The following is a 27,296-nucleotide window of genomic DNA, read 5'->3' as shown; positions in this document are numbered from 1 at the left end:
GGAGAGCCCACCACAGATTCCCCAGGCCCTGCTTCCTCATAGGAAGACGTGCTGGTAGGATTGAGGAGGTCTTCGAAGTATTCTCTCCACCGATCCACAACATCCGCAGTCGAGGTCAACAGAGCACCATCCCCACCATACACGGTGTTGACACTGCACTGCTTCCCCTTCCTGAGGCGGCGGATGGTGGTCCAGAATTGCTTCGAAGCCGTCCGGAAGTCTTTTTCCATGGCCTCACCGAACTCCTCCCATGTCCGAGTTTTTGCCTCCGCGACCGCTGAAGCCGCACACCGCTTGGCCTGTCGGTACCTGTCTGCTGCGTCAGGAGTCCCATGAGCCAAAAGAACCCGATAGGACTCCTTCTTCAGCTTGACGGCATCCCTCACCGCCGGTGTCCACCAACGGGTTCTAGGATTACCGCCACGACAGGCACCAACTACCCTGCGGCCACAGCTCCAATCGGCCGCCCCGACAACAGAGGTACGGAACATCGTCCACTCGGACTCAATGTCCAGCGCCTCCCTCGTGACATGTTCAAAGTTCTTCCGGAGGTGGGAATTGAAACTCTCTCTGACAGGAGACTCTGCTAGACGTTCCCAGCAAACCCTCACAATGCGTTTGGGCCTGCCAGGTCTGTCCGGCATCCTCCCCCACCATCGCAGCCAACTCACCACCAGGTGGTGATCGGTAGAAAGCTCCGCCCCTCTCTTCACCCGAGTGTCCAAAACATGAGGCCGCAAATCCGATGACACAACTACAAAGTCGATCATGGAACTGCGGCCTAGGGTGTCCTGGTGCCAAGTGCACATATGGACACCCTTATGTTTGAACATGGTGTTTGTTATTGACAATCCGTGACGAGCACAAAAGTCCAATAACAAAACACCACTCGGGTTCAGATCCGGGCGGCCATTCTTCCCAATCACGCCTCTCCAGGTTTCACTGTCGTTGCCAACATGAGCGTTGAAGTCCCCCAGTAGAACGAGGGAATCACCCGGGGGAGCACTCTCCAGTACTCCCTCGAGTGAATCCAAAAAGGGTGGGTAATCTGAACTGCCGTTGGGCGCGTAAGCGCAAACAACAGTCAGGACCCGTCCCCCCACCCGAAGGCGGAGGGAGGCTACCCTCTCGTCCACCGGGTTGAACTCCAACGTGCAGGCTTTGAGCCGAGGGGAAACAAGAATTGCCACCCCAGCCCGTCGCCTCTCATTGCTGGCAACGCCAGAGTGGAAGAGAGTCCAGCCCCTGTCAAGAGAACTGGTTCCAGAGCCCTTGCTGTGCGTCGAAGTGAGTCCGACTATATCTAGCCGGAACTTCTCCACCTCACGCACTAGCTCAGGCTCCTTCCCCCCCAGCGAGGTGACGTTCCACGTCCCAAGAGCTAGCTTCTGTAGCCGAGGATCGGACCGCCAAGTGCCCTGCCTTCGGCTTCCGCCCAGCTCACATCGCACCCGACCTCTATGACCCCTGCTATGGGTGGTGAGCCCATTGGAGGGGGGACCCACGTTGCCTCTTCGGGCTGTGCCCGGCCGGGCCCCATGGGGACAGGCCCGGCCACCAGGCGCTCGCCATCGTGCCACACCTCCGGGCCTGGCTCCAGAGGAGGGCCCCGGTGACCCGCGTCCGGGCGAGGGAAATCTGGGTTCCTTGTTCGTGTTCTTCATAGAGGTCTTCGAGCTGCTCTTTGTCTGATCCCTCACCTAGGACCAGTTTGCCTTGGGAGACCCTACCAGGGGGCATAGAAGCCCCCGGACAACATAGCTCCTAGGATCATTGGGACACGCAAACTCCTCTACCACGTTAAGGTGGCAGCTCAGAGAGGAGCCATTAACATTTTCTAGTTTAGTATTTATTTATTTCATTTTTTTGGAGCAAAATCAGTTTGGAAAAAATACCACTAAAATTCTCATAAAAGTGTTAAAAATAAATGTTAGCATGCTAACATTTAAGTGCTAACTTTTTTTTTTTAATGCAAATTTTACTCTTTTTACTGTAATTCCCCAGCCATACACCATAGTCATATAACTTGGTATGCGACACAAACAAACTGTTAGCATGCTAACCTTAGCTTGCTAACATTAACATGCTAACTTTAACTTTTTCAGCTACTTTTGCAACCGTTTAGCCCCGAGTCATATAACTTGGTATGTGACCCTCGTTAACTGTTAGCATGCAAACCATAGCTAACTTAGGCTTGCTAACTTTTTCATCTATTTTCCATTTCCACAGCCATACACCTTTGAGTCGTGTTACTTGGTATATGAAACATGCCGACTGTTAGCATGCTATCGTTAGCACACGTGCTAAGTGTTAACATCTTTATGTAAACATGCTGCTGTTTTAGGCTAGCTCTGTGGCTTCAAAGTCATGGATTCAGACACTCGGCAGTACCTAATAACTACGACGGCTTCCGGCGACCCCCGGCCAGAGGTCCAGGGCACAGATAGCAGGCCCATTAACATTTTCTAGTTTAGTATTTATTTATTTCATTTTTTTGGAGCAAAATCAGTTTGGAAAAAATATTACTAAAACCATATTACTAAAACCATATTACTAAAACCATAGCTAACTTAGGCTTGCTAACTTTTTCATCTATTTTCCATTTCCACAGCCATACACCTTTGAGTCGTGTAACTTGGTAGATGAAACATGCTGACTGTTAGCATGCTATCGTTAGCACACATGCTAAGTGTTAACATCTTTATGTAAACATGCTACTGTTTTGGGCTAGCTCTGTGGCTTCAAACTCATGGATTCAGACACTCGGCAGTACCTAATAACTACGACGGCTTCCGGCGACCCCCGGCCAGAGGTCCAGGGCACAGATAGCAGGCCCATTAACATTTTCTAGTTTAGTATTTATTTATTTCATTTTTTTGGAGCAAAATCAGTTTGGAAAAAATACCACTAAAATTCTCATAAAAGTGTTAAAAATAAATGTTAGCATGCTAAAATTTAAGTGCTAACTTTTTTTTTTACTGTAATTCCCCAGCCATACACCTTAGAGTCATATAACTTGGTATGCGACACAAACAAACTGTTAACATGCTAACATTAGCATGCTAACTTTAACTTTTTCAGCTACTTTTGCAACCGTTTAGCCCCGAGTCATATAACTTGGTATGTGACCCTTGTTAACTGTTAGCATGCAAACCATAGCATGCTAGCAAGCTAACTTAGGCTTGCTAACTTTTTACACTTTTTTTTTCTATTTCTGCAGCCATACACCTTTGAGTCGTGTTACTTGGTATATGAAACATGCCGATTCTTAGCATGCTATCGTTAGCACACATGCTAAGTGTTAGCATCTTTATGTAAACATGCTACTGTTTTAGGCTAGCTCTGTGGCTTCAAACTAATGGAATCAGACACTCGGCAGTACCTAATAACTACGACGGCTTCCGGCGACCCCCGGCCAGAGGTCCAGGGCACAGATAGCAGGCCCATTAACATTTTCTAGTTTAGTATTTATTTATTAAATTTTTTTGTAGCAAAATCAATTTGAAAAAATACCACTAAAATTCTCATAAAAGTGTTAAAAATAAATGTTAGCATGCTAAAATTTAAGTGCTAACTTTTTTTTTTACTGTAATTCCCCAGCCATACACCTTAGAGTCATATAACTTGGTATGCGACACAAACAAACTGTTAACATGCTAACATTAGCATGCTAACTTTAACTTTTTCAGCTACTTTTGCAACCGTTTAGCCCCGAGTCATATAACTTGGTATGTGACCCTTGTTAACTGTTAGCATGCAAACCATAGCCTGCTAGCAAGCTAACTTAGGCTTGCTAACTTTTTACTTTTTTTTTCTATTTCTGCAGCCATACACCTTTGAGTCGTGTTACTTGGTATATGAAACATGCCGATTCTTAGCATGCTATCGTTAGCACACATGCTAAGTGTTAGCATCTTTATGTAAACATGCTACTGTTTTAGACTAGCTCTGTGGCTTCAAACTCATGGATTCAGACACTCGTCACCATTTAATAACTACGACGGCTTCCGGCGACCCCCGGCCAGAGGTCCAGGGCACAGATAGCAGGCCCATTAACATTTTCTAGTTTAGTATTTATTTATTAAATTTTTTTGTAGCAAAATCAGTTTGAAAAAATACCACTAAAATTCTCATAAAAGTGTTAAAAATAAGTATTTTTTTTACTTTAACTTTGACATTTTTTTAATGTTTTGTCAAAGAAAACTATTTTTCCTATAAAGCCCCACTAGGTGAGTGTGTGCGCTCTTCATAGGTGTCTAGCATGAAGTATGTGTCGTGCTCCTGAACGCACCATCGAAGCCTGCGTGTGCCTGAACATCTCTCTCAGTTCCGTGCATGCGCGTGTCTGCGTCGTCTGTGCCTACCTAATTTTTGCATGCACGCTCGCAGCCTCTCCTCGAGATTTGACACTCGGCTGTGGAGCTCCTCGTAGTCATAGGCGCCCATCTCCTCCTGGAGTTCGCTTAGAACTGACGTCAGATTCTGGACCTCCTCCTTAAACTGCAATACCAATTTGGCATCGGCCTTGTACTCCACCAACACTGGTATCAACGGTCTAATCTCCTCCATTTTCGCCTTTATGGCCTGAAAGGATTAGAATAAGCCCGGTTGAGTGTCAGGTGCCGGTTGTGCGCAAAAGAAAAGGAAAGTAAAGAAAAAAAAACAACCTGACTGATCCTGACTACTCTCACTCTGACCTGCCACTACAAGCCCCTGTGTGCGTGTTAGTGTATGTGTGTGTGTGTGTGTGTGTGTGTGTGTGTGTGTGTGTGTGTGTACACAAACCCGGCCATTTTTCTCTCCGGTGGCGCATGAAGAGCAGGTCCCGGTGGTCCGTTTCGAGAAAAAAACCCAACAAAAAAGCAAGAATTGGGAAAGCTCTTTATTGGTCATGGTCTTTTTAAAATGCAACATCGTAGTAAGGGTTACATGCTTGTACATGTCACACACAACAACGTGGCTGGAATTGGACCACTATAACTTTTTTTTTTTTTAAAGCTCTTTTTTTTTTAAACATGTAGATTTTGTCCAGTAACCAAAGATGCATAGACAGAAGCCAAAAAAAAAAAAAAGAAAAGCAAGTAGAATTGATAACAACAATAATTTGGGGATAATGGTAAGGATTTTCACACTGGGAAATCAAACTTGTGACATTACATGCAGGAAGAGATCAGTGGTGGTCTCCCTCTTAATGGTGCTAAAGGTAAAAATGACGTGTTTGGCGCTCAAAAAGCTCTCAGCACTGTGGCCCGGTCGGGTTTGGGTGCGGGAAAATCTGGATTTGACCTGCCTCTTCTTCCCTCTGTCTCTCTCTTTCTGTTTCTCTCTCTCTCTTTACATGTCTTAAAGTTAGCCCTGCAAGCAAAACAAACAAAAACAAAACAAAACAAAAAAACAGGCTGTTGACTTTGGCTTGCTAACCTGGCTTGCAGACACACAAACAAAAAAACGCGGCACAGGAAATAAAACGCATGCACCATTTGTAGCATGTGGTACTTTTTTTTTTTTTTCATGCATGTGTGAGAAACGTATTTGGTGATACAAACATGGGAAATGACTTGGATGAGGACGACGCTACAAATGATTACGAATCGTCAGTAGTTTGGAGGCATCTGAACAGGCTAGCACCAGCAACTAATCGTGCAGTTCCGCCCCAGTCCCCTGGAGGTGATGGCGAGTCCATGGAGTGAAAGTACCGCCCAAAAACGCCACAAACTAACAAAAATAGTCGCAAAAATCATGCGAGTAAAAAAACAATTCGCAAGTTAGAAAAAGTTATTCGATCCAAAAAATTATTTTTAAGTACCGTATTTTTCGGACTATAAGTCGCAGTTTTTTTCATAGTTTGGCCAAGGGTGCGACTTATACTCAGAAGCGACTTATGTGTGAAATTATTAACACATTAGCGTAAAATATCAAAAAATATTATTTAGCTCATTCACGTAAGAGACTAGACGTATAAAATGTCATGGGATTTAGCGATTAGGAGTGACAGATTGTTTGGTAAACGTATAGCATGTTCTATATGTTATAGTTATTTGAATGACTCTTACCATAATATGTTACGTTAACATACCAGGCAAGTTCTCAGTTGGTTATTTATGCCTCATATAACGTACACTTATTCAGCCTGTTGTTCACTATTCTTTATTTATTTTAAATTGCCTTTCAAATGTCTATTCTTGGTGTTGGGTTTTATCAAATATATTTCCCCCAAAAATGCGACTTATACTCCAGTGCGACTTATATATGTTTTTTTCCTTCTTTATTATGCATTTTCGGCCGGTGCGGCTTATACTCCGAAAAATAAGGTATATATTTCTTTTTCTCAATTAAAACAACAATTCACAAGTAAAAAAAATCTGCAAGTTAAAAAGTATAAAAACAGCTTTCCTCAATTAAAAAATTATTCGCAAGTAAAGAAAAGTATTTTTATACTTACGAATCGTTTATTTAATTGAAAAAAAAAGGTTTTAAACTTGCAAATCTTTCTTTTAATTGAATAATGTTTTTGTACGGGCGAATCGTTTTTTGCTTGTGGAAAAAAATTTGCAAAGTTTTTTTGTATTTGCATAACATTGCTTTTGTACTTGTGAATAGTTTTTTTTTATTTCAAGAAAATTGTTTTTATACTGGTGAATCGTTTTTTTATAAAAAAAAAAAATGTATCCATCCATTTTTGCGAATTGTTTTTAATTTAAGAAAATTGTTTTTAATCGTTCTTTTAATTGATAATTTTTGTATATGTGCAAATCTGTTTATATACTTGCGAAATGTTTATTTAATTGAAAAAATAGTTTTTCTACTTGCGAATCGTTTTTTTTTTTGATTAAATAATATTTTTATACGGGCAAGTCGGGGTTTTTTTTAAGAAAATTGTTTTTATGCTTGCAAATGGGTTTTTAATTAAATAAAAAAAGTTGTATATTTGCGAATTGTTTTTAATTTAGGAAAATTGTTTTTAATCATTATTTTAATTAAATAATATTTTTATATGTGAAAATCTTTTTTTACTTGCACAAAATTGTTTTTATACTTGCGAAATGTTTATTTAATTGAAAAAATGTTTTTATACTTGCGAATCGTTTTTTTAATAAAGAAAAAACATTTTTTAACTTGCGAGTCTTTCTTTTAATTGAATAATATTTTTATACTTGCAAATCGTTTTTTAATGAAATTTTTTTTTATAGTTACGAATTGTTATTCATTTAAGAAAATATTTTTAATTGTTCTTTTAATTAAATCATATTTTTATATGTGCAAATCTTTTATTACTTGCACAAAATTGTTTTTATACTTGCAAATGATTTTTTAATTGAAGAAAGTAGTTTTTATACTTGCAAAATGTTTTTGTATCTGCATAAAATTGTTTTTATACTTGCGAATCGTTTTTTTATTGAAGAAAATTGGTTTTATATTTGCAAATCGTTTTTTTAATAAAATATTTTTTTTATATTTGTGAATTGTTTTTAATTCAAGAAAATAGTTATTTTTTTAATTGAATAATATTTTTATATGAGCAAAACTTTTTTTACTCGCACAAAATTGTTTTTATACTTGTAAAATGTTTATTTAATTGAAAAAAAATGTTTAAACTTGCGAACCTTTCTTTTAATTGAATTATATTTTTATACCGGCAAATCGTTTTTTACTTGTGGAAAATTGTTTTTATACTTGCAAAAGGTTTTTGTATTTGCATAAAATTGCTTTTATACTTGCGAATTGTTTTCTAATCAAACATTTTTTTTTATATTTGCGAATTGTTTTTAATTCAAGAAAATTATTTTAAATCGTTCTTTTAATTGAATAATATTTTTATATGTGGGAATCTTTTTTTACTTGCACAAAATTATTTTTCAAAGTCAGTCAATCAATCAAAGATTATTTATATAGCCCCAAATCACGAGTGTCTCAAAGGGCTGCACAAGCCACGATCCCACATAAGGGCAAGAAGAAAAAAAAAATATAATATATATATATATATATACTGTATATATATATATGTATATATATACTGTATATATATATATGTATATATATACTGTATATATGTATATATATATATATATATTTGCGAAATGTTTTTTATTAGATTTTTTAAATTGAAGTAAATAGTTTTATACTTGCAAAATGTATTTATATGCATAACATTGTTTTTATACTTGCGAATTATTTTTTAATTAAAAAAAATAGTTTTTATACTTGCAAAATGTTTTTTATGTGCAAAAAAATGCTTTTATACTTGCAAATCTTTTTAAATTGAAGTAAACTGTTCTTATACTTTCAAAACTTTTTTTTTTATACGCATAACATTGTTTTTATACTTGCGAATTATTTTTTTAATCACAAAAAATAGTTTTTATACTTGCAAAATGTTTTTTATTTGCAAGAAATTGCTTTTATGCTCGGGAATGATTTTTTTTTATTGAAGTAAATAGTTTTTATACTTGCAAAATGTATTTATATGCATAACATTGTTTTTATACTTGCAAATTATTTTTTAATTTAAAAAAATAGTTTTTATACTTGCAAAATGTTTTTTATGTGCAAAAAAATGCTTTTATACTTGCAAATCTTTTTAAATTGAAGTAAACTGTTCTTATACTTTCAAAACTTTTTTTTGTTTTTAAACTTGCGAATGATTATTTTAATCACAAAAAATAGTTTTATAGTCTTTTTTTTTGATTGAAGAAAATTGTTATACTTGCGAATCGTTGGCGGTGAGTAAAAACCTTTTGGTGTTTTGGGAGTCACCGTCTGGGACGGGCATATTTACAGTGGGTGTGGATGCATTTTTGCCTCATTCCTGTGAGAATCCTGCGCGTGACTGAAACATTAAGTTAATTTATTTAGGACGAGCTGCGGTGTGCTCAAACAGTCACCAGGTAGCATCTGTGAGCAAATAATACTGTATCATCTATTTCTCTTTCGGACTCATCAGGTCTTCACGCATTCACACTTTAAGTGAGGTATGAGGCAAAAACTAACCCAGACCCTCTGTAAAACTGTTGATCGATTAATCGAGTAAGCAAGGGTATGCTGTGTTGTCGCGGTCAGCAGGAGAGAAAACGTGTGTGTGTTACAAAACGATCAGTTATGTTGATCTGCTGGTTTGGAGTGAGAAACCCAAAGTGCTAGCACGGTCAGATTGCACTTTTAACGTCTGACAAAGATCAGATCGGAGTGGATGGAAGTGACTAGATGGGTATGACGGTGTCACATGGGCATGGGTTTTTGTTTTACCTTGTATTGCTTGGCGGTGTTCTGCATGTGGTTTTCCTCCACCTGCCTGAACTTGGTCTGCAGGCCACGGAGCTGGACCTCCATCTTCTCCACATACTGGAGCTCTCTCTGGGTTCGCTGGTCTAGCACCTGGATGGACTGGGTCATGTTCTGGACCTTACGGTTTGGGGCAGGCATACAGACGCGTTAAACAACAGGCCCCATCTTTTTTTTTTTTAAAAGGCTTTGAGTACCTTCTCCAGCAGCTGCCTCAGTTGTTTGGTGCGGGCGTCCCTCGAGCACATGGACTGCTGGGGCGCCACCACGGTGCACACGCACCTACCCTCGCCATCCTGGCCAGAACTGTACACCTGCCACGACTCCTCCGGGTTTGCCGGCAGCACCTGAGGGCGCAGAAAGGCGGGGATAAGTTAGTTAAGCAACTAACTGGTTTAAACGTGTTTTATATCGGTCATTTTTTTCTTTTTTGGGACCAAGGAGCAGGAGGAAAACATATTAAAAGTAGAGATGTCCGATAATGGCTTTTTTTGCCGATATTGTCCAACTCTTAATTACCGATTCCGATATCAACCGATACCGATATATACAGTCGTGAAATTAACACATTTTTATGCCTAATTTTGTTGTGATGCCGCGCTGGATGTATTAAACAATGTAACAAGGTTTTCCAAAATAAATTAACTCAAGTTATGGAACAAAAAATGCCATATTTATTATTGAAGTCACAAAGTGCATTATTTTTTTTTTAACATGCCTCAAAATAGCAGTTTGGAATTTGGGACATGCTCTCCCTGAGAGAGCATGAGGAGGTTGAGTTGGGGGGAGGGGGGGTGTATATTGTAGCATCCCGGAAGAGTTAGTGCTGCAAGGGTTTCTGGGTATTTGTTCTGTTGTGTTTATGTTGTGTTACGGTGCAGATGTTCTCCCGAAATGTTTTTTGTCATTCTTGTTTGGTGTGGGTTCACAGTGTGGCGCATATTTGTAACAGTGTTAAAGTTGTTTATACGGCCACCCTCAGTGTGACCTGTATGCCTGTTGACCAAGTATGACTTGCATTCACTTGTGTGTGTGAAAAACTGTAGATATTATGTGAAGTGAAGTGAATTATATTTATATAGCGCTTTACATAGTGAAACCCAATATCTAAGTTACATTTAAACCAGTGTGGGTGGCACTAGGAGCAGGTGGGTAAAGTGTCTTGCCCAAGGACACAAGGGCAGTGGCTCGGATGGTAGACGCTGGGATCGAACCTGGAACCCTCAAGTTGCTGGCACGGCCGCTCTACCAACCGAGCTATACCGCTATGTGATTGGGCCGGCACGCAAAGGCAGTGCCTTTAAGGTTTATTGGCGCTCGGTACTCCTCCCTACGTCCGTGTACACAGCGGCGTTTTAAAAAGTCATACATTTTACTTTTTGAAACCGATACCGATAATTTCCGATATCACATTTTAAAGCATTTATCGGCCGATAACATCGGCAGTCCGGTATTATCGGACATCTCAAATTAAAAGTAGTTTTTTTTAATTTTTATTTTATTTTATTTTTTTATTTTTTTTATTTTTTTTTATGTCACTTTTCCTCTGATTCTAATCCACTCAGCTATCAAGGCAGAAAGGAAATGTCAACACAAGCATGGAAAACACTCAAACAATGTCAACAAAATAGTAAAATCACATTAAACATTTAACAATAAGCTCTTAAAATGAAGGAGTATGTAAGAAATGCTTAGCAAAGTGTAAGAAAATAGTTTGAAAATGTAAACGTAGAGAAACCTGAGAAAAACTATTTCCTGCAGGTTCAGTGCCAGGGAGTTACGGCTGTGCTCTAAAGCAGTGTTTTTCAACCTTTTTTGAGCCAAGGCACAGTTTTTGCGTTGAATAAATCCGGAGGCACACCACCAGCAGACGTCATTAAAAAACGAAACTCGGTTGACAGTAAAAAGTCGTAGTCGCAATTGTTGGATATAACTTTAAACCATAACCAAGCATGCATCACTATAGCTCTTGTCTCAAAGTAGGTGTACTGTCACCACCTGTCACATCACGCCCTGACTTATTTTGAGTTTATTGCTGTTTTCCTGTGTGTATTGTTTTAGTTTTTGTCTTGCGCTCCTATTTTAATGGCTTTTTCTCTTTTTTTGGTATTTTCCTGTAGCAGTTTCATGTTTTACCTTTCAGCTATATTTCCCGCATCTACTTTGTTTTAGCAATCAAGAAGATTTTGGTTGTTTTTATCCTTCATTGTGGGGACATTGTTGATTGTCATGTCATGTTCGGATGTATTTTGTGGACGCCGTCTTTGCGCCACAGTAAGTCTTTGCTGTCGTCCAGCATTCTGTTTTTGTTTACTTTGCAGCCAGTTCAGTTTTAGTTTTGTTCTGCATAGCCATCCCTAAGCTTCAATACCTTTTCTTAGGGGCACTTACCTTTTGTTTATTTTTGGTTTAAGCATTAGACACCTTTTTACCTGCACGCTGCCTCCCGCTGTTTCCGACATTTACAAAGCAATTAGCCACCTACTGATATGGAAGAGTATTACACGGTTACTCTGCCGAGCTCTAGACAGCACCGACACTCAACAACAACACATCATTTGCAGACTATAATTACTGGTTTGCAAAAAATATTTTTAACCCAAATAGGTGAAATTAGATAATCTCCCACGGCACACCAGTCTGTATCTCACGGCACTGGTTGAAAAACACTGCTCTAAAGCAATGTTTTTTAACCTTTTTCGAGCCAAGGCACATTTTTTTCCATTGGAAAAATCCAGAGGCACACCACTAGCGGAAAACATAAATAAATGAAACTCAGCAGCCGATATTGACAGTAAAAAGTAGAGATGTCCGATAATATCGGCCTGCCGATATTATCAGCCGATAAATGCGTTAAAATGTAATATCGGAAATTATCGGTATCGTTTTTTTTTTATCGGTATCGTTTTTTGTATTTTTTTTATTTATTTTATTAAATCAACATAAAAAACACAAGATACACTTACAATTAGTGCACCAACCCAAAAAACATTCCTCCCCCATTTACACTCATTCACACAAAAGGGTTGTTTCTTTCTGTTATTAATATTCTGGTTCCTACATTATATATCAATATATATCAATACAGTCTGCAAGGGATACAGTCCGTAAGCACACATGATTGTGCGTGCTGCTGGTCCACTAATAGTACTAACCTTTAACAGTTAATTTTACTCATTTTCATTTATTACTAGTTTCTATGTAACTGTTTTTATATTGTTTTACTTTCTTTTTTATTCAAGAAAATGTTTTTAATTTATTTATTTTATTTTTATTTATTTTTTAAAGTACCTTATCTTCACCATACCTGGTTGTCCAAATTAGGCATAATAATGTGTTAATTCCACGACTGTGTATATCGGTTGATATCGGTATCGGTAATTAAAGAGTTAGACAATATCGGAATATCGGATATCGGCAAAAAGCCATTATCGGACATCCCTAGTAAAAAGTAGTTCTCGCAATTGTTGGATATGACTTCAAACCATAACCAAGCATGCATCAATATAGGTCTTGTCTCAAAGTAGGTGTACTGTCACCACCTGTCACATCACGTCCTGACTTATTTGGACTTTTTTGGTGTTTTCCTGTGTGTAGTGTTTTAGTTCTTCAATCAATCAATCAATGTTTATTTATATAGCCCTAAATCACAAGTGTCTCCAAGGGCTGCACAAGCCACAACGACATCCTCGGTACAAAGCCCACATAAGGGCAAGGAAAAACTCACCCCAGTGGGACGTCGATGTGAATGACTATGAGAAACCTTGGAGAGGACCGCATATGTGGGTAACCCCCCCCCCCCCCCCCCCCTCTAGGGGAGACCGAAAGCAATGGATGTCGAGTGGGTCTGACATAATATTGTGAGAGTCCAGTCCATAGTTCTTGTCTTGCGCTCCTATTTTGGTGTTGATTGTCATGTCATGTTCGGATGTACTTTGTGGACGCCGTCTGCTGCTCCACTGTAAGTCTTTGCTGTCGTCCAGCATTCTGTTTTTGTTTACTTTGCAGCCAGTTCAGTTTTAGTTTCGTTCTGCATAGCCTTCCCTAAGCTTCAATGCCTTTTCTTAGCGGCACTCGCCTTTTGTTTATTTTTGGTTTAAGCGTAAGACACCTTTTTTTACCTGCACGCTGCCTCCCGCTGTCGTCTGCATATTGTGATCACGACAAACCATGTTCCCGACATCTACAAAGCAATTAGCTACCTGCTGCCACCTACTGATATGGAAGAGTATTACACGGTTACTCTGCCAAGCTCTAGACAGCACCGACACTCAACTACGGCACATTATTTGCGGATTATAATTACTGGTTTGCAAAAACCAGTAATTAGGTGAAATTAAATCATCTCCCACGGCACACCAGACAATATCTCACGGTACACTAGTGTGCCGCGGCACAGTGGTTAAAAAACATTGCTCTGAAGCGGACCTGGGCTAAGTGTGTGTGCGTGTGCGCATATTTATATATATATACACAGTATATATACATAGATAGATAGATATACCGGCCCCCAGACACATTTTTTTCTCTAAATGTGGCCCCCGAGTCAAAATAAATGCCCAGGCCTGCTCTAAAGGGTGAGCCCAAGCTAACGTGTGGTATTACCGGTCTTGGTGGGGACGAGCGCCTTGCATCATTTACAGACCAAAATGGTCTGACTACGGTTCATACTTGCCAACCCTCCCGGATTTTCCGGGAGACTCCCGAAATTCTGCGCCTCTCCCAAAAACCTCCCGGGACAAATTTTCTCCGGAAAATCTCCCGAAATTCAGGCGGGGCTGGAAGCCACGCCCCCTCCAGCTCCATGCGGACCTGAGTGACGTGTCAACAGCCTGTATTCACGTCCGCTTTCCCACAATATAAACAGCGTGCCTGCCCAAACACGTTATAACTGTAGAATGATGGAGGGCGAGTTCTTGGTTTCTTATGTGGATTTATTGTTAGGCAGTTTCATTAACGTCCTCCCAGCGCGGTAACAACACACAACAACAGCAGTCATGTTTTCGTCTACCATAAAGCAGTTCGTCTGCCGTCAACAGCAATGTTGTTGTAATATATTGAGTTGGAGGCAATAAACAGGCGAGGTGATGAAGTACGTCTCTTTACTGTAGACTTAAAAACAGACTCACACACTTGACGTCAGGTGCGCAACACCACGTAAATCGTTAGCCAACCAAAAAGTAACCCCAGTACGCTATAGCCAACATTCACCAGGAGATGGCAACAGACAAACATAGATCACTCTATTACATTACTCCCCTTTTAGAAATGTAGAAGTTACTGAAGATAAATAAACAACCCAACCAAAAAATGCAGCAGCTCAATTAAAAAACTGTATTTAAGCCACATTCTTTTTTTTTTTTTTAGTACTGAACTCTTAACCCTCATTTGTAAACAATAACATGCTTATTATACAAACAGTATTTGTACACCTTTAACACAGATTTTTAGACTGTCTTCAGAGATTCAGTTTTTTTGGTGGTACTCGAAACCTTTCTGGGTACCTGCGAAAGGGTGTTCAGCATGGTTAGAAAAATAGTGACAGAGAATAGAACAAGGATGGACAATTCAACCCTTAACTCAACAATGAGTAGATGAGTGTTATGTGTGTGTATATATATAGCTAGAATTCACTGAAAGTCAAGTATTTCATATATATATATATATATATATATATATATATATATATATATATATGAAATACTTGACTTGGTGAATTCTAGCTGTAAATATACTCCTCCCCTCTTAGCCAAGCCCCCGACCACGCCCTCCACCCCCCCACCCCCACCTCCCGAAATCGGAGGTGTCAAGGTTGGCAAGTATACTACGGTCCCTTTGGAAAAAATCTAAAAAAAAAACTACCATACTGTCTAAGTGACTTTTCCTCTTTTATCCAACATTTCTTCATTTTTTGACTTTCTCTTCTCACTCCATGCAAAGAATCAACCGCCAGACAACAAGACGGCGCAACCAAACGTGATAGTTGATACTGTCGCCTGATTGGCTGTTAGCGTGTCACTACAACTGATCAGTCATCACTTCCTGCGTTGCTCGGTTACCAGAGAGCGAGTGCCTTTGTTCATGCAACCAACCTTGCTTCGCAACTTCCACTTTCTTCCGACGACGAAGAAGAAAAAAAATGATCAAACGTTTTAATCGAACGCATTTTTTTCTGATATTAACTTTGTGTCTATCGCGATATATATTGATATCGGTTTAGCGCCCACCTCTACTACCCTGTATCCCAATGGAAGCACAGTTAGAGTGCATCTGCTCCACCTAGTGGGGAAGTTGTTTAATTACACTTCCATTGACACATTTGTCAATACCGAAAATGCAAAATAATTTTAATTTTTTTCCGTACAGCATCCAGGAAGCAGGTAATTGGATGCATGTCGTCAACATCTGGTGTAATTACTACCAACACAACAGTAAAAACAACATTAATAGCGTTTTTTCCATTTACATTAAATACACTATAAAAACAACAACCATAGATATTACAGTAAAAACTCAGATGCATGAATTTTACAGAGGAAAAAAACAGTAGTATTGTTTTTTTAAATTAATATGCTGTAAAAAAAAATCATAATAATAATTAAGAAGCCTGGCGACTGAGCTGCGATTTTTTTAACAGTAAAATCTATATTTTTTTTCAGTGTATGTAAGAAAAATATGTCTAACTATATGAGGCAACTCCTGAAGGAATCGCGTGTGAATCCAATGCTGAAGTTGAACTGAAATCCTGGAATTTTTTTTAGAATTGTTGAAGTAGAGCACACAATTCCCAAACAGGCTGAATATATTGAAGTTGTAACAGTTTGAATCAGATGAAAAATGTGGGAATTGTGGAACTTTGAAGAATGTCCCAAAAATTTCCCAAGATTTTGAGAATTTCGGGAAAAGCGGGAATTTTTTTTTAAATAGTAAAAAAAAAACTTGAATGAGTTGAAATGGTTGGTGTTGGAGTTTTTCAAATCAATCGAGAAATGTTGAAGTAGTAACATGTTTAATTGAGAAATGGTATCATGGAATTCCTGGAATTTTGGGAAAACCGGGAATTTTTCCAGTTAAAAAAAACATTTTGCGTTTTTTGTCCTGATTAAGAGGAATGTTTTGACAGTGGAACGGTTGAAGTGGGTTGACAAATGTGGGAGGAGTAGTCGCTGGAAAAAAAAAAAGGGTGGAAATAGGGCTTTGGAAAACCAGGAATTCTGGAAAATCCTGGAATTTTTTTGAACTTGGAAAAAAAGGGTAGTTTGAATTTCCAGGACGGTGGAATGGTTTGAATAGGTTGAAAAATGTGGAAATGGTGGTAGTTTGAAAAACGGCCAATTCATTTTGAATGGGGAAAATGGGAGTTTGAAGAATGTCCCATTGGTTTCAATGGGAATTTCATGGAAATTTGTGAAAAGCGGGAATTTTTTGGGAAAATGCTAAACATTTCTCCATCACTGCTGTTTATGGAACAGCAACCTGGTAAAATAACATGTTTTAAGCTTGTGCTTCTCAAATAGTGGGCGGGGCACCACGATATGTGTGTGATAGTGTATATCTTGATAAGGACTGTCAATTCCCGACTATGAGCTGCTACTTTTTTTCCTACACTTTGAACCGTGCGGCTAATTTATCTGTGTTTCTACCTGGCAGCTATAACAAAAGGCAAATACGCTGAGAAAGTTGTTTATTGTTTGTGCTGTGGCGCCATCTTTTTGACGAGTTCGCTCCGTTTCTGGGTAGTGCTTTTAAAAAAAAAAAAATTTCAACCGGAGTGCCGTTCGTATTCTAGCCGTCCGTAGCGTTTCTACCCGCGTGGATTTTTTATTCATCACTCCAAGCGACGTTTGTACGTGTTATAATATAACTAAAACTATTCAGACTTACTAAACCGTCCCATGTGTGATGTCTGTAAGAGCGTTTTCATGCATATTCGCACGTGCTATCGTAATGTAATGACGCTAGCGCCAGTTAATATGGCGCTATCTTTTGGACAAGTTCACGCATTGCAGGTACTACAGTGCTGCATTGCCCTTCTGTTTGGACTGAGCTTTGAACTGGAAGTAAAAGTGTCGTTCCGTCCATAGCCTTTCGACTCTACGTCATTCATCAATTTGTGAGTTTTACAATATAACTAAAACAATTCTTACTTACTGTTTGTAGGAATGTTTTCATGGATATTTGTACGTGCTATCGTAATGTAATAAAGCTAGCATCGTTAGCATTAGCTACTTACAATGGCATTATTTTTTGTATTCTTTCAGTTTCGTAAAGTCACCAAGACGTCACTGTGGAGTTAATGAGTCTGTTAAGATGATTGGATAGGTGTATTATTATTTGGGCTTTGGCGCTATCTTCTGGACAAGTTCACGCATTGCAGGTACTACAGTGCTGCATTGCCCTTCTGTATAGTCTGAGCTTAGAACCGGAAGTAAAAGTGCCATTCCGTCCACCAGTCGTCCATAGCATTTCTACGCTACTTCATTCATCAATTTGTGAGTTTTACAATATAACTTAAACAATCCTCACTTACTGTTTGTAGGAATGTCTTCATGGATATTTGTACGTGCTATCGTAATGTAATAAAGCTAGCATCGTTAGCATTAGCTACTTACTATGGCATTATTTTTTGTATTGTTTCAGGTTCGGTAAGTCACCAAGACGTCACCTTGGAGTTATTGAGTCTGTTTAGCTAATTGGAGAGCTGGCTTCCGCAGCTAGTGTGTCCATGACGATGATTTCTGTTTTGTTTGATCGGCCGTTTTACTGCCGTGTTACAGACACCATGTAAATAAACATTTACGGAATCTTTGATTAAGCGTAAAAGTGCCATTCCGTCCATAGCATTTCTACTCGTATGGCTTCTTCATTCATCACTTTGTAAGTTTTACAATATAACTAAAACAATTCTTACTTACTGTTTGTAGGAATGTCTTCATGGATATTTGTACGTGCTATCGTAATGTAATAAAGCTAGCATCGTTAACATTAGCTACTTACAATGGCACTATTTTTTGTATGTTTTCAGTTTCGTAAATTCACCAAGACGTCACCGTGGAGTTATTTAATCTGTTTAGCCCATTGGAGAGCTACTGCGTCCATGACGATGACTTCTGTTTTGTTTGATCGGCCGTTTTACTGCCGTGTTACAGACACCATGTAAATACACATTTACGGAATCTTTGATTACGCGTAAAAGTGCCATTCCGTCCACCAGTCGTCCATACCATTTCTACTTCTATGGCTTCTTCATTCATCACTTTGTAAGTTTTACAATATAACTAAAACAATTTTTACTTACTGTTTGTAGGAATGTCTTCATGGATATTTGTACGTGCTATCGTAATGTAATAAAGCTAGCATCGTTAACATTAGCTACTTACAATGGCACTATTTTTTTGTATGCTTTCAGTTTAAAAAAAATTCCAGAAATTCCCAAAATTCCCGTTTTTTCCAACCCTTTTTTCTGTCGACTACTCCTCCCACATTTTTCAACCCACTTCCGCCATCAAATCCTTCCTCTTAATCGGGACATAAAACAAAGTTGTTTTTTGAACTGGAAAAATTCCCGGTTTTCCCGAAATTCCAGGAATTCCGTAATACCATTTCTCAATTAAAAATGTTAAATTCCAACCATTATAACTCATTCACAACATTCAAAATGTTTAGCATTGTGCAAAAAAATTCCCGCTTTTCCCGAAATTCCCAAATTTCCATGAAATGGAAGTTCCACAAAGTTCCACAACTCCTATTTTTCCCATTGAAAACGAATTGGCCGTTTTTCAAACTTCCACCATTTCCACATTTTTCAACCTATTCAAACCATTCCACCTTCAACACATTCCACCATCCTGGAAATTCAAAAAAAAAGAAAAAAAGAAAAAAGAAAACGAATTGGCCGTTTTTCAAACTTCCACCATTTCCACATTTTTCAACCTATTCAAACCATTCCACCTTCAACACATTCCACCATCCTGGAAATTCCAACTACCTTTTTTCCAAGTTCAAAAAAATTCCAGGATTTTTCAGAATTCCTGGTTTTCCAAAGCCCTATTTTCACCCTTTTTTCTGGCGACTACTCCTCACACATTTTTCAACCCACTCAACCATCGTTAACATTAGCGACTTACAATGGCATTATTTTTTCGTATGCTTTCAGTTTCGTAAATTCACCAAGACGTCACCATGGAGTTATTGAGTCTGTTTAGCCCATTGGAGAGCTACTGCGTCCATGACGATGACTTCTGTTTTGTTTGATCGGCCGTTTTACTGCCTTGTTACAGACACCATGTATATAAACATTTACAGAATCTTTCTGTGGGAAAAAAAACTCATTTCGCAATGTACATATCTGCGGCTAGCATATGGGGGAAAACATTTTTTAACCTAAATTTAGTGGGTGCGGCTAAGATACCGTGCCAAAGTCATGAAATACATACTTTGAGTATCTAATAATAGAAAAGCGCTAAATAAAATCTAATCCATTATTATTATTATATTAATACATAGTCCGGAAATTACGGTACATAAACATCCACTAAAGGGAGGAGCAAGTTCCAAACAGCCCATTTAATTAACTACTTCTTAAATAGGGGTGTAAAGAACTATCTTGATGTATACAGATGAAAAATAAACATTAATTTCGGGGGGGCGTGAGAGAAAATAATTGAGAACCACTGACATCTGAGCAGACTTTGACTCAAAGAGGCTTTTTTTGCCGGTCTGTAGGACACGTTCATCACCGTGTCCGCAATTAAAATCCCTGCATGCACCTGCTGATTCTCTCTGCGGGGGGGTAGGGGGGGGGGGGGGCGGCCGGCAACAAATTGGAAAAATGTTGCCGCACCGGTCCTGTGCCGAGCAGACAAAGGAAAACGTCAGAGTCCGAGGCGAAACCTTACGATTGTTTTTTTGTTTGAGATTAACCCGGGAAGTCAAGAGCCCAGAACTAATATTACGTGGGAAACTCATTGGAGGTTACTCTTTAACTCGGGTTGTTTTCCCGCTAAAGAGCGCTGACTTTCCACGTGATTTTCATCACGGAGGACGACGGTGACTTTTTTTTTTCCCCCGGTGGGAATCGAGCAAAAGTTGCCGACTTACTCCGGTGCTGCGGTCCAGGTAGCCCCCCTGCGCCGCCGTCAGCTTGGTGGTGTTGAGCCCCACCAGCGAGGGCAGGGTCTGCGACATCCAGTTGGTGATCATGGCCATGGTGCTGAGCACCACGCCGATCTTCAGCAGCGGCACCGACATCTCCGCGGCTCCTGAAGCGCTCACGCCGTCTTCGTCCTCGGGACTCCAGAGACAATCGCTTCCCTTTGATCTTGGCGACCGGACTGGCCGACGGTTTCACGCCGGGACCCCGGCTGGGCTCTCCTTTTCTTGCACATCTCCGACGCGGGGTGGAAAGCGAGCACTTGGTCCAGTGCGGGGTCTTTGGGGGGGATGAAAAAAACAAATGACAGGATGGGACCTGGGCTGCTGTGCGTGGCTCCGCTTTCTCCCGCACACTGGCGCCTCTCGGTTGCACCGCTCACTATTTGCGCCGCGCCTCCCGCCCCCATCCACTCGGAGGCAGGCGTAGAAGGGGAGGAGCTACAAATCTCCATCTCCAGACGCAGTGATGTCAGCGAGGCTCATGGAAAAATCCGGGATTGGAGCTTGATCCGCCCGGTGAGGATGACAATGGGGGATTAATCTCAACCGCCTTGTTTTTTTTTTTTCTAAAACGAGAAAGGATGCTCCCGGTAACCCATGGCAACCTCTCCTCCGCCCTCTCCAGTTGCAGAGTGACCCACACTTGAAGGGTGCTGTGATGCTTTCATCCTTTTAATGAGGAGATGGGAATTATAATTTGCTGTACTCTGGCACCATCTTGTGGCCGAGTTTGGTGCTGCAGCTTTTAAACATTTTAGTCTCGGAGGGCCAATTGTAACAGAGAAACATATTTAAATATAAATCTATAAGGATTGGATTCATGATATTATGGATTTGATTATTGTGTGAATGCTCCAAAACATTCACATATATGGTTTTCTACACCAAAATTAATCTGTTTATTTTTCAACTTCTTCTTTTTCTTATTCTCCAGATTTTGGCGCGCTCTACATTCCGCATTTTTCACCCGATCCAAACCGTTCCAACTTCAAACTGTTCAGCCTATTCGGGAATCGCAGGCTTTCCCTTGACAAATTCCCAGAATTCCAGGTTTTCTGGGACATTTTTCCCATTCAAAATGAAATGGCCATTTTTCAACCTATTCAAACCATTTCACCTTCAACACATTCCACTCATCCTGGAAATTCAAAAGAAATTTTTTCCAAGTTCCAAAAAATTCCAGAAATTCCCGTTTTTCCAACCCTTTTTTCACTCTTTTTTCTGTCGACTACTCCTCCCACATTTTTCAACCCACTTCCACCGTCAAATCCTTCCTCTTAATCGGGACAAAAAACAAAGTTGTTTTTTTGAACTGGAAAAATTCCCGGTTTTCCCGAAATTCCAGGAATTCCGTAATACCATTTCTCAATTAAAAATGTTAAATTCCAACCATTATAACTCATTCACAACATTCAAAATGTTTAGCATTGTGCAAAAAAATTCCCGCTTTTCCCGAAATTCCCAAATTTCCATGAAAAGGAATTCCGTAATACCATTTCTCAATTAAAAATGTTAAATTCCAACCATTATAACTCATTCACAACATTCAAAATGTTTAGCATTGTGCAAAAAAATTCCCGCTTTTCCCGAAATTCCCAAATTTCCATGAAAAGGAATTCCGTAATACCATTTCTCAATTAAAAATGTTAAATTCCAACCATTATAACTCATTCACAACATTCAAAATGTTTAGCATTGTGCAAAAAAATTCCCGCTTTTCCCGAAATTCCCAAATTTCCATGAAATGGAAGTTCCACAAAGTTCCACAACTCCTATTTTTCCCATTGAAAACGAATTGGCCGTTTTTCAAACTTCCACCATTTCCACATTTTTCAACCTATTCAAACCATTTCACCTTCAACACATTCCACCATCCTGGAAATTCAAACTACCTTTTTTCCAAGTTCAAAAAAATTCCAGGATTTTCCAGAATTCCTGGTTTTCCAAAGCCCTATTGCCACCCTTTTTTTCCAGCGACTACTCCTCCCACATTTTTCAACCCACTTCGACCGTTCCACCGTCAAAACATTCCTCTTAATCAGGACAAAAAAACAGTTGTTTTTTTAACTGGAAAAATTCCCGGTTTTCCCAAAATTCCAGGAATTCCGTAATACCATTTCTCAATTCAACATGTTACTACAACATTTCTCGATCGATTTGAAAAATTCCAACACCAACCATTTCAATTCATTCAGACCATTCAAGTTTTTATTTTACCATTTTCCAAAAATTTCCCATATTTTTGGGAAATTTCTATTTAGATCAATGGGACATTTTTCAAAGTTCCACAATGCCCACATTTTTCATCTGATTCAAACTGTTACAACTTCAAAATATTCAGCCTGTTTGGGAATTGTGTGCTCTACTTCAACAATTCTAAAAAAATTCCAGGATTTCAGTTCAACTTCAGCATTGGATTCACACGTGATTCCTTTAGGAATTGCCTCATCTAGTTAGACATATTTTTCTTAGATACGCTGAAATTTTTTTTAGATATTACTGTTAAAAAAACTAGCAGCTCAGTCGCCAGGCTTTTTTTTTTTTTTTTTTACAGCATATTACTGTAAAAACAGTACCACTGTTTTTTTTTCCCGGTAAAATTCATGCTTCTGAGTTTTTACTGTAATATCTACGGTTGTTGTTTTTATTGTGTATTAATGTAAATGGCAAAACGCTACCAATGTTGTTTTTACGGTTAAAAAAACGGCAGCTAAGTCACTAGAATTTTACCGTAAAATCTATTGTCATTTTTATAATATACAGTTTTATGGATAACTTGCTTTTAAATCATAAGTCAAGCAGATATGTGTTTATTTCAACAAAAAACATTATTTTGGAATGTAAGATAACATAATATATAATATTGAAGTTTAAAAGACATGCAATTGCATGCAGTACATGTATTTTTTACTTGTAAGAGTAGAAATAACAAACACATATACCGTATTTTCCGGACTATTGAGTACACCGGTATATTAGCAGCACCCACTAAATAATAAAAAACAAAAAACAAATACAAACCTCCCATATATTAGCCGCACTGGACTACAAGTCATAGATATATACGTTGTGAAATTAGTTATTTACACATATATATTTTGTAAATGTTTATTTACATATCTTAATTGTTTTCTGTAACATGGCAGTAAAACAGCTGATCAAACAAAACAGAAGTCATCGTTATGGACCCACTAGCTGCGGAAGCTAGCTCTCCAATAATCTTAACAGACTCAATAACTCCACGGTGACGTTTAGGGGAATTTACGAAACTGAAACAATACAAAAATGAATGCCATTGTAAGTAGCTAATGCTAACGAGGCTAGCTTTATTACATTACTATAGCACAAACAAATATCCATGAAAACATTCCTACAAACAGTAAGTAAGAATTGTTTTAGTTATTTTGTAAAACTTACAAAGTGATGAATGAAGAAGCCATACAAGTAGAAATGCTATAGACGACTGGTGGATGGAATGGCACTTTAACTTCCGGTTCAAAGCTCAGACTAAACAGAAGGGCAATGTAGCACTGTAGTACCTGCAATTCGTGAACTTGCCCAGAAGATAGCACCATAGCCCAAATAATAACACACATATCCAATCATCTTAACAGACTCAATAACTCCACGGTGACCTTTTGGGGATATTACGAAACTGAAACAATACAAAAAATAGTGCCATTGTACGTAGCTAATGCTAACGATGCTAGCTTTATTACGTTACGATAGCATGTACAAATATCCATGAAGACATTCCAACAAACAGTAAGTAAGAATTGTTTTAGTTATATTGTAAAACTTACAAAGTGATGAATGAAGAAGCCACACAAGTAGAAATGCTATAGACGACTGGTGGAGGGAACGGCACTTTAACTTCCGGTTCGAAGCTCAATCTAAACAGAAGGGCAAAGCAGCACTGTAGTACCTGCAATGCGCAAACTTGTCCAGAAGATAGCGCCATAGCCCAAATAGTAACACACGTAGCTTATCATCTTAACAGACTCAATAACTCCACGGTGACGTTTTGGGGAATTTACGAAAATGAAACAATACAAAAAATAATGCCATTGTACATAGCTAATGCTAACGATGCGAGCTTTATTACATTACGATAGCATGTAGAAATATCCATGAAAACATTCCTACAAACAGTAAGAATTGTTTTAGTTATATTGTAAAACTTACAAAGTGATGAATGAAGAAGCCATACGAGTAGGAATGCTATGGACGACCGGTGGACGGAACGGCACTTTAACTGCCGGTTCAAAGCTCAATCTAAACAGAAGGGCAAAGCAGCACTGTAGTACCTGCAATTCGCAAACTTGTCCAGAAGATAGCGCCATAGCCCAAATAATAACACACCTATCCAATCATCTTAACAGACTCAATAACTCCACGGTGACCTTTTGGGGATATTACGAAACTGAAACAATATAAAAATAATGCCATTGTACGTAGCTAATGCTAACGATGCTAGCTTTATTACATTACGATAGCATGTACAAATATCCATGAAGACATTCCTGCAAACAGTAAGTAAGAATTGTTTTAGTTATATTGTAAAATTTACAAAGTGATGAATGCAGAAGCCATACTAGTAGAAATGCTATGGACGACTGGTGGACGGAACGGCACTTTTAATTCCAGTTCAAAGCTCAGACTAAACAGAAGGGCAATGTAGCACTGTAGTACCTGCAATTCGTGAACTTGCCCAGAAGATAGCGCCAAAGCCCAAATAATAACACACCTATCCAATCATCTTAACAGACTCAATAACTCCACGGTGACATTTTGGGGAATTTACGAAACTGAAACAATACAAAAAATAATGCCATTGTATGTAGCTAATGCTGACGATGCTAGCTTTATTACATTACGATAGCACGTACAAATATCTATGAAAACATTCCTACAAACAGTAAGTAAGAATTGTTTTAGTTATATTGTAAAACTTAAAAAGTGATGAATGAAGAAGCTATACTAGTAGAAATGCTATGGACGACTGGTGGACGGAACGGCACTTTTACTTCCAGTTCGAAGCTCAATCTAAACAGAAGGGCAAAGCAGCACTGTAGTACCTGCAATGCGCAAACTTGTCCAAAAGATAGCGCCATAACCCAAATAGTAACACACTTATCTTATCATCTTAACAGACTCAATAACTCCGCGGTGACGTTTTGGGGAATTTACGAAACTGAAACAATACAAAAAATAATGCCATTGTACGTAGCTAATGCTAACGATGCTAGCTTTATTACATTACGATAGCATGTAGAAATATCCATGAAAACATTCCTACAAACAGTAAGAATTGTTTTAGTTATATTGTAAAACTTACAAAGTGATGAATGAAGAAGCCATACGAGTAGGAATGCTATGGACGACCGGTGGACGGAACGGCACTTTAACTGCCGGTTCAAAGCTCAATCTAAACAGAAGGGCAAAACAGCACTGTAGTACCTGCAATGCGCAAACTTGTCCAGAAGATAGCGCCATAGCCCAAATAATAACACACCTATCCAATCATCTTAACATACTTAATAACTCCACGTGACGTTTTGGGGATATTACGAAACTGAAACAATACAAAAATAATGCCAATGTGTGTAGCTAATGCTAACAATGCTAGCTTTATTACACTACGATAGCACGTACAAATATCCATGAAGACATTCCTACAAACAGTAAGTAAGAATTGTTTTAGTTATATTGTAAAACTTACAAAGTGATGAATGCAGAAGCCATACGAGTAGAAATGCTATGGACGACCGGTGGACGGAACGGCACTTTAACTGCCGGTTCAAAGCTCAATCTAAACAGAAGGGCAAAGCAGCACTGTAGTACCTGCAATGCGCAAACTTGTCCAGAAGATAGCGCCATAGCCCAAATAATAACACACCTATCCAATCATCTTAACATACTTAATAACTCCACGTGACGTTTTGGGGATATTACGAAACTGAAACAATACAAAAATAATGCCAATGTGTGTAGCTAATGCTAACAATGCTAGCTTTATTACACTACGATAGCACGTACAAATATCCATGAAGACATTCCTACAAACAGTAAGTAAGAATTGTTTTAGTTATATTGTAAAACTTACAAAGTGATGAATGCAGAAGCCATACGAGTAGAAATGCTATGGACGACTGGTGGACGGAACGGCACTTTAACTTCCGGTTTGAAGCTCAATCCAAACAGAAGGGCAAAGTAGCACTGTAGTACCTGCAATGCGCCATAGCCCAAATAACACACCTAGCCAGTGTATTTGCTTGTTGTTGGTTTTTTTGTTTTTTTTACATTTTGCATTATGGCTGTCAGCAAAGAAAAATCCATAATTTAGCAGCACCACTTAATAAGCCACAAGGTTCAAAGCGCAGGAAAAAAGTCAGGGATTTACGGTGGTAAAAAAAAAATAATGCATAATATTTCAAGGCTTTTGCAGGCCACCGCCCTGGGCTTTAGGTTTGACACCCGTGCTTTATGTGTACAATTTAAATTTTTCCAGGCAACTACTTTTATTCTGTTATAAGGCATATTTTAATATTTAGATTGCGACGGGAGAAATAATTAAATCGCGTTTCCACATATAGTCCCCTGCCAGGAAATGGCAGCCATGCATCTTGCATGAGGTCCCCTGAAAAGCAGGAGCGCCGTAATGCATTTTGCTGGTAAACCGCAGGGAAAGTTTGCACGGTTTGCCGCGTCCTAGTGACCTTTGCACGCAGTCGTGATCGCCTGATGGCACCCGAGGCGCCCTTTAATGAAGTGCAAAAATGCACGAGTGCAGAAAATCAGCTGGAAAAAAATGAAGAAGTTTTCAGAAGTATTCCGGTGATACTGTGCTAGAGTGAGCAGTT

The 27,296-nt window shown here is 39.0% G+C and overlaps 1 protein-coding gene across 3 annotated transcripts in view; it reads right to left on the bottom strand.

Moving 5' to 3' along the window:
* Window positions 1–27,296, bottom strand: part of olfm1b (olfactomedin 1b) — a 108,075-nt gene that overhangs the window by 69,135 nt on the left and 11,644 nt on the right. For 2 of the 3 annotated variants that reach the window (XM_061966507.2, XM_061966508.2), the window contains 3 exons: window positions 9,477–9,626; window positions 9,244–9,399; window positions 4,365–4,584 (listed from right to left, as the gene is read on the bottom strand). In XM_061966507.2, coding sequence (XP_061822491.1) covers window positions 4,365–4,584; window positions 9,244–9,399; window positions 9,477–9,626 — 526 coding nt within the window. Of the gene's footprint in view, window positions 1–4,364; window positions 4,585–9,243; window positions 9,400–9,476; window positions 9,627–20,379; window positions 21,452–27,296 lie in introns of those variants that run through there. The other variant, XM_061966506.2, reaches the window with a different exon arrangement.

Source organism: Nerophis lumbriciformis, linkage group LG11 (genome assembly GCF_033978685.3).
Source record: "Nerophis lumbriciformis linkage group LG11, RoL_Nlum_v2.1, whole genome shotgun sequence".
Lineage (NCBI taxonomy): Eukaryota > Metazoa > Chordata > Actinopteri > Syngnathiformes > Syngnathidae > Nerophis > Nerophis lumbriciformis.
Note: the sequence above shows the minus strand (reverse complement) of the source record. Positions and strands in the feature narration are given on the sequence as shown.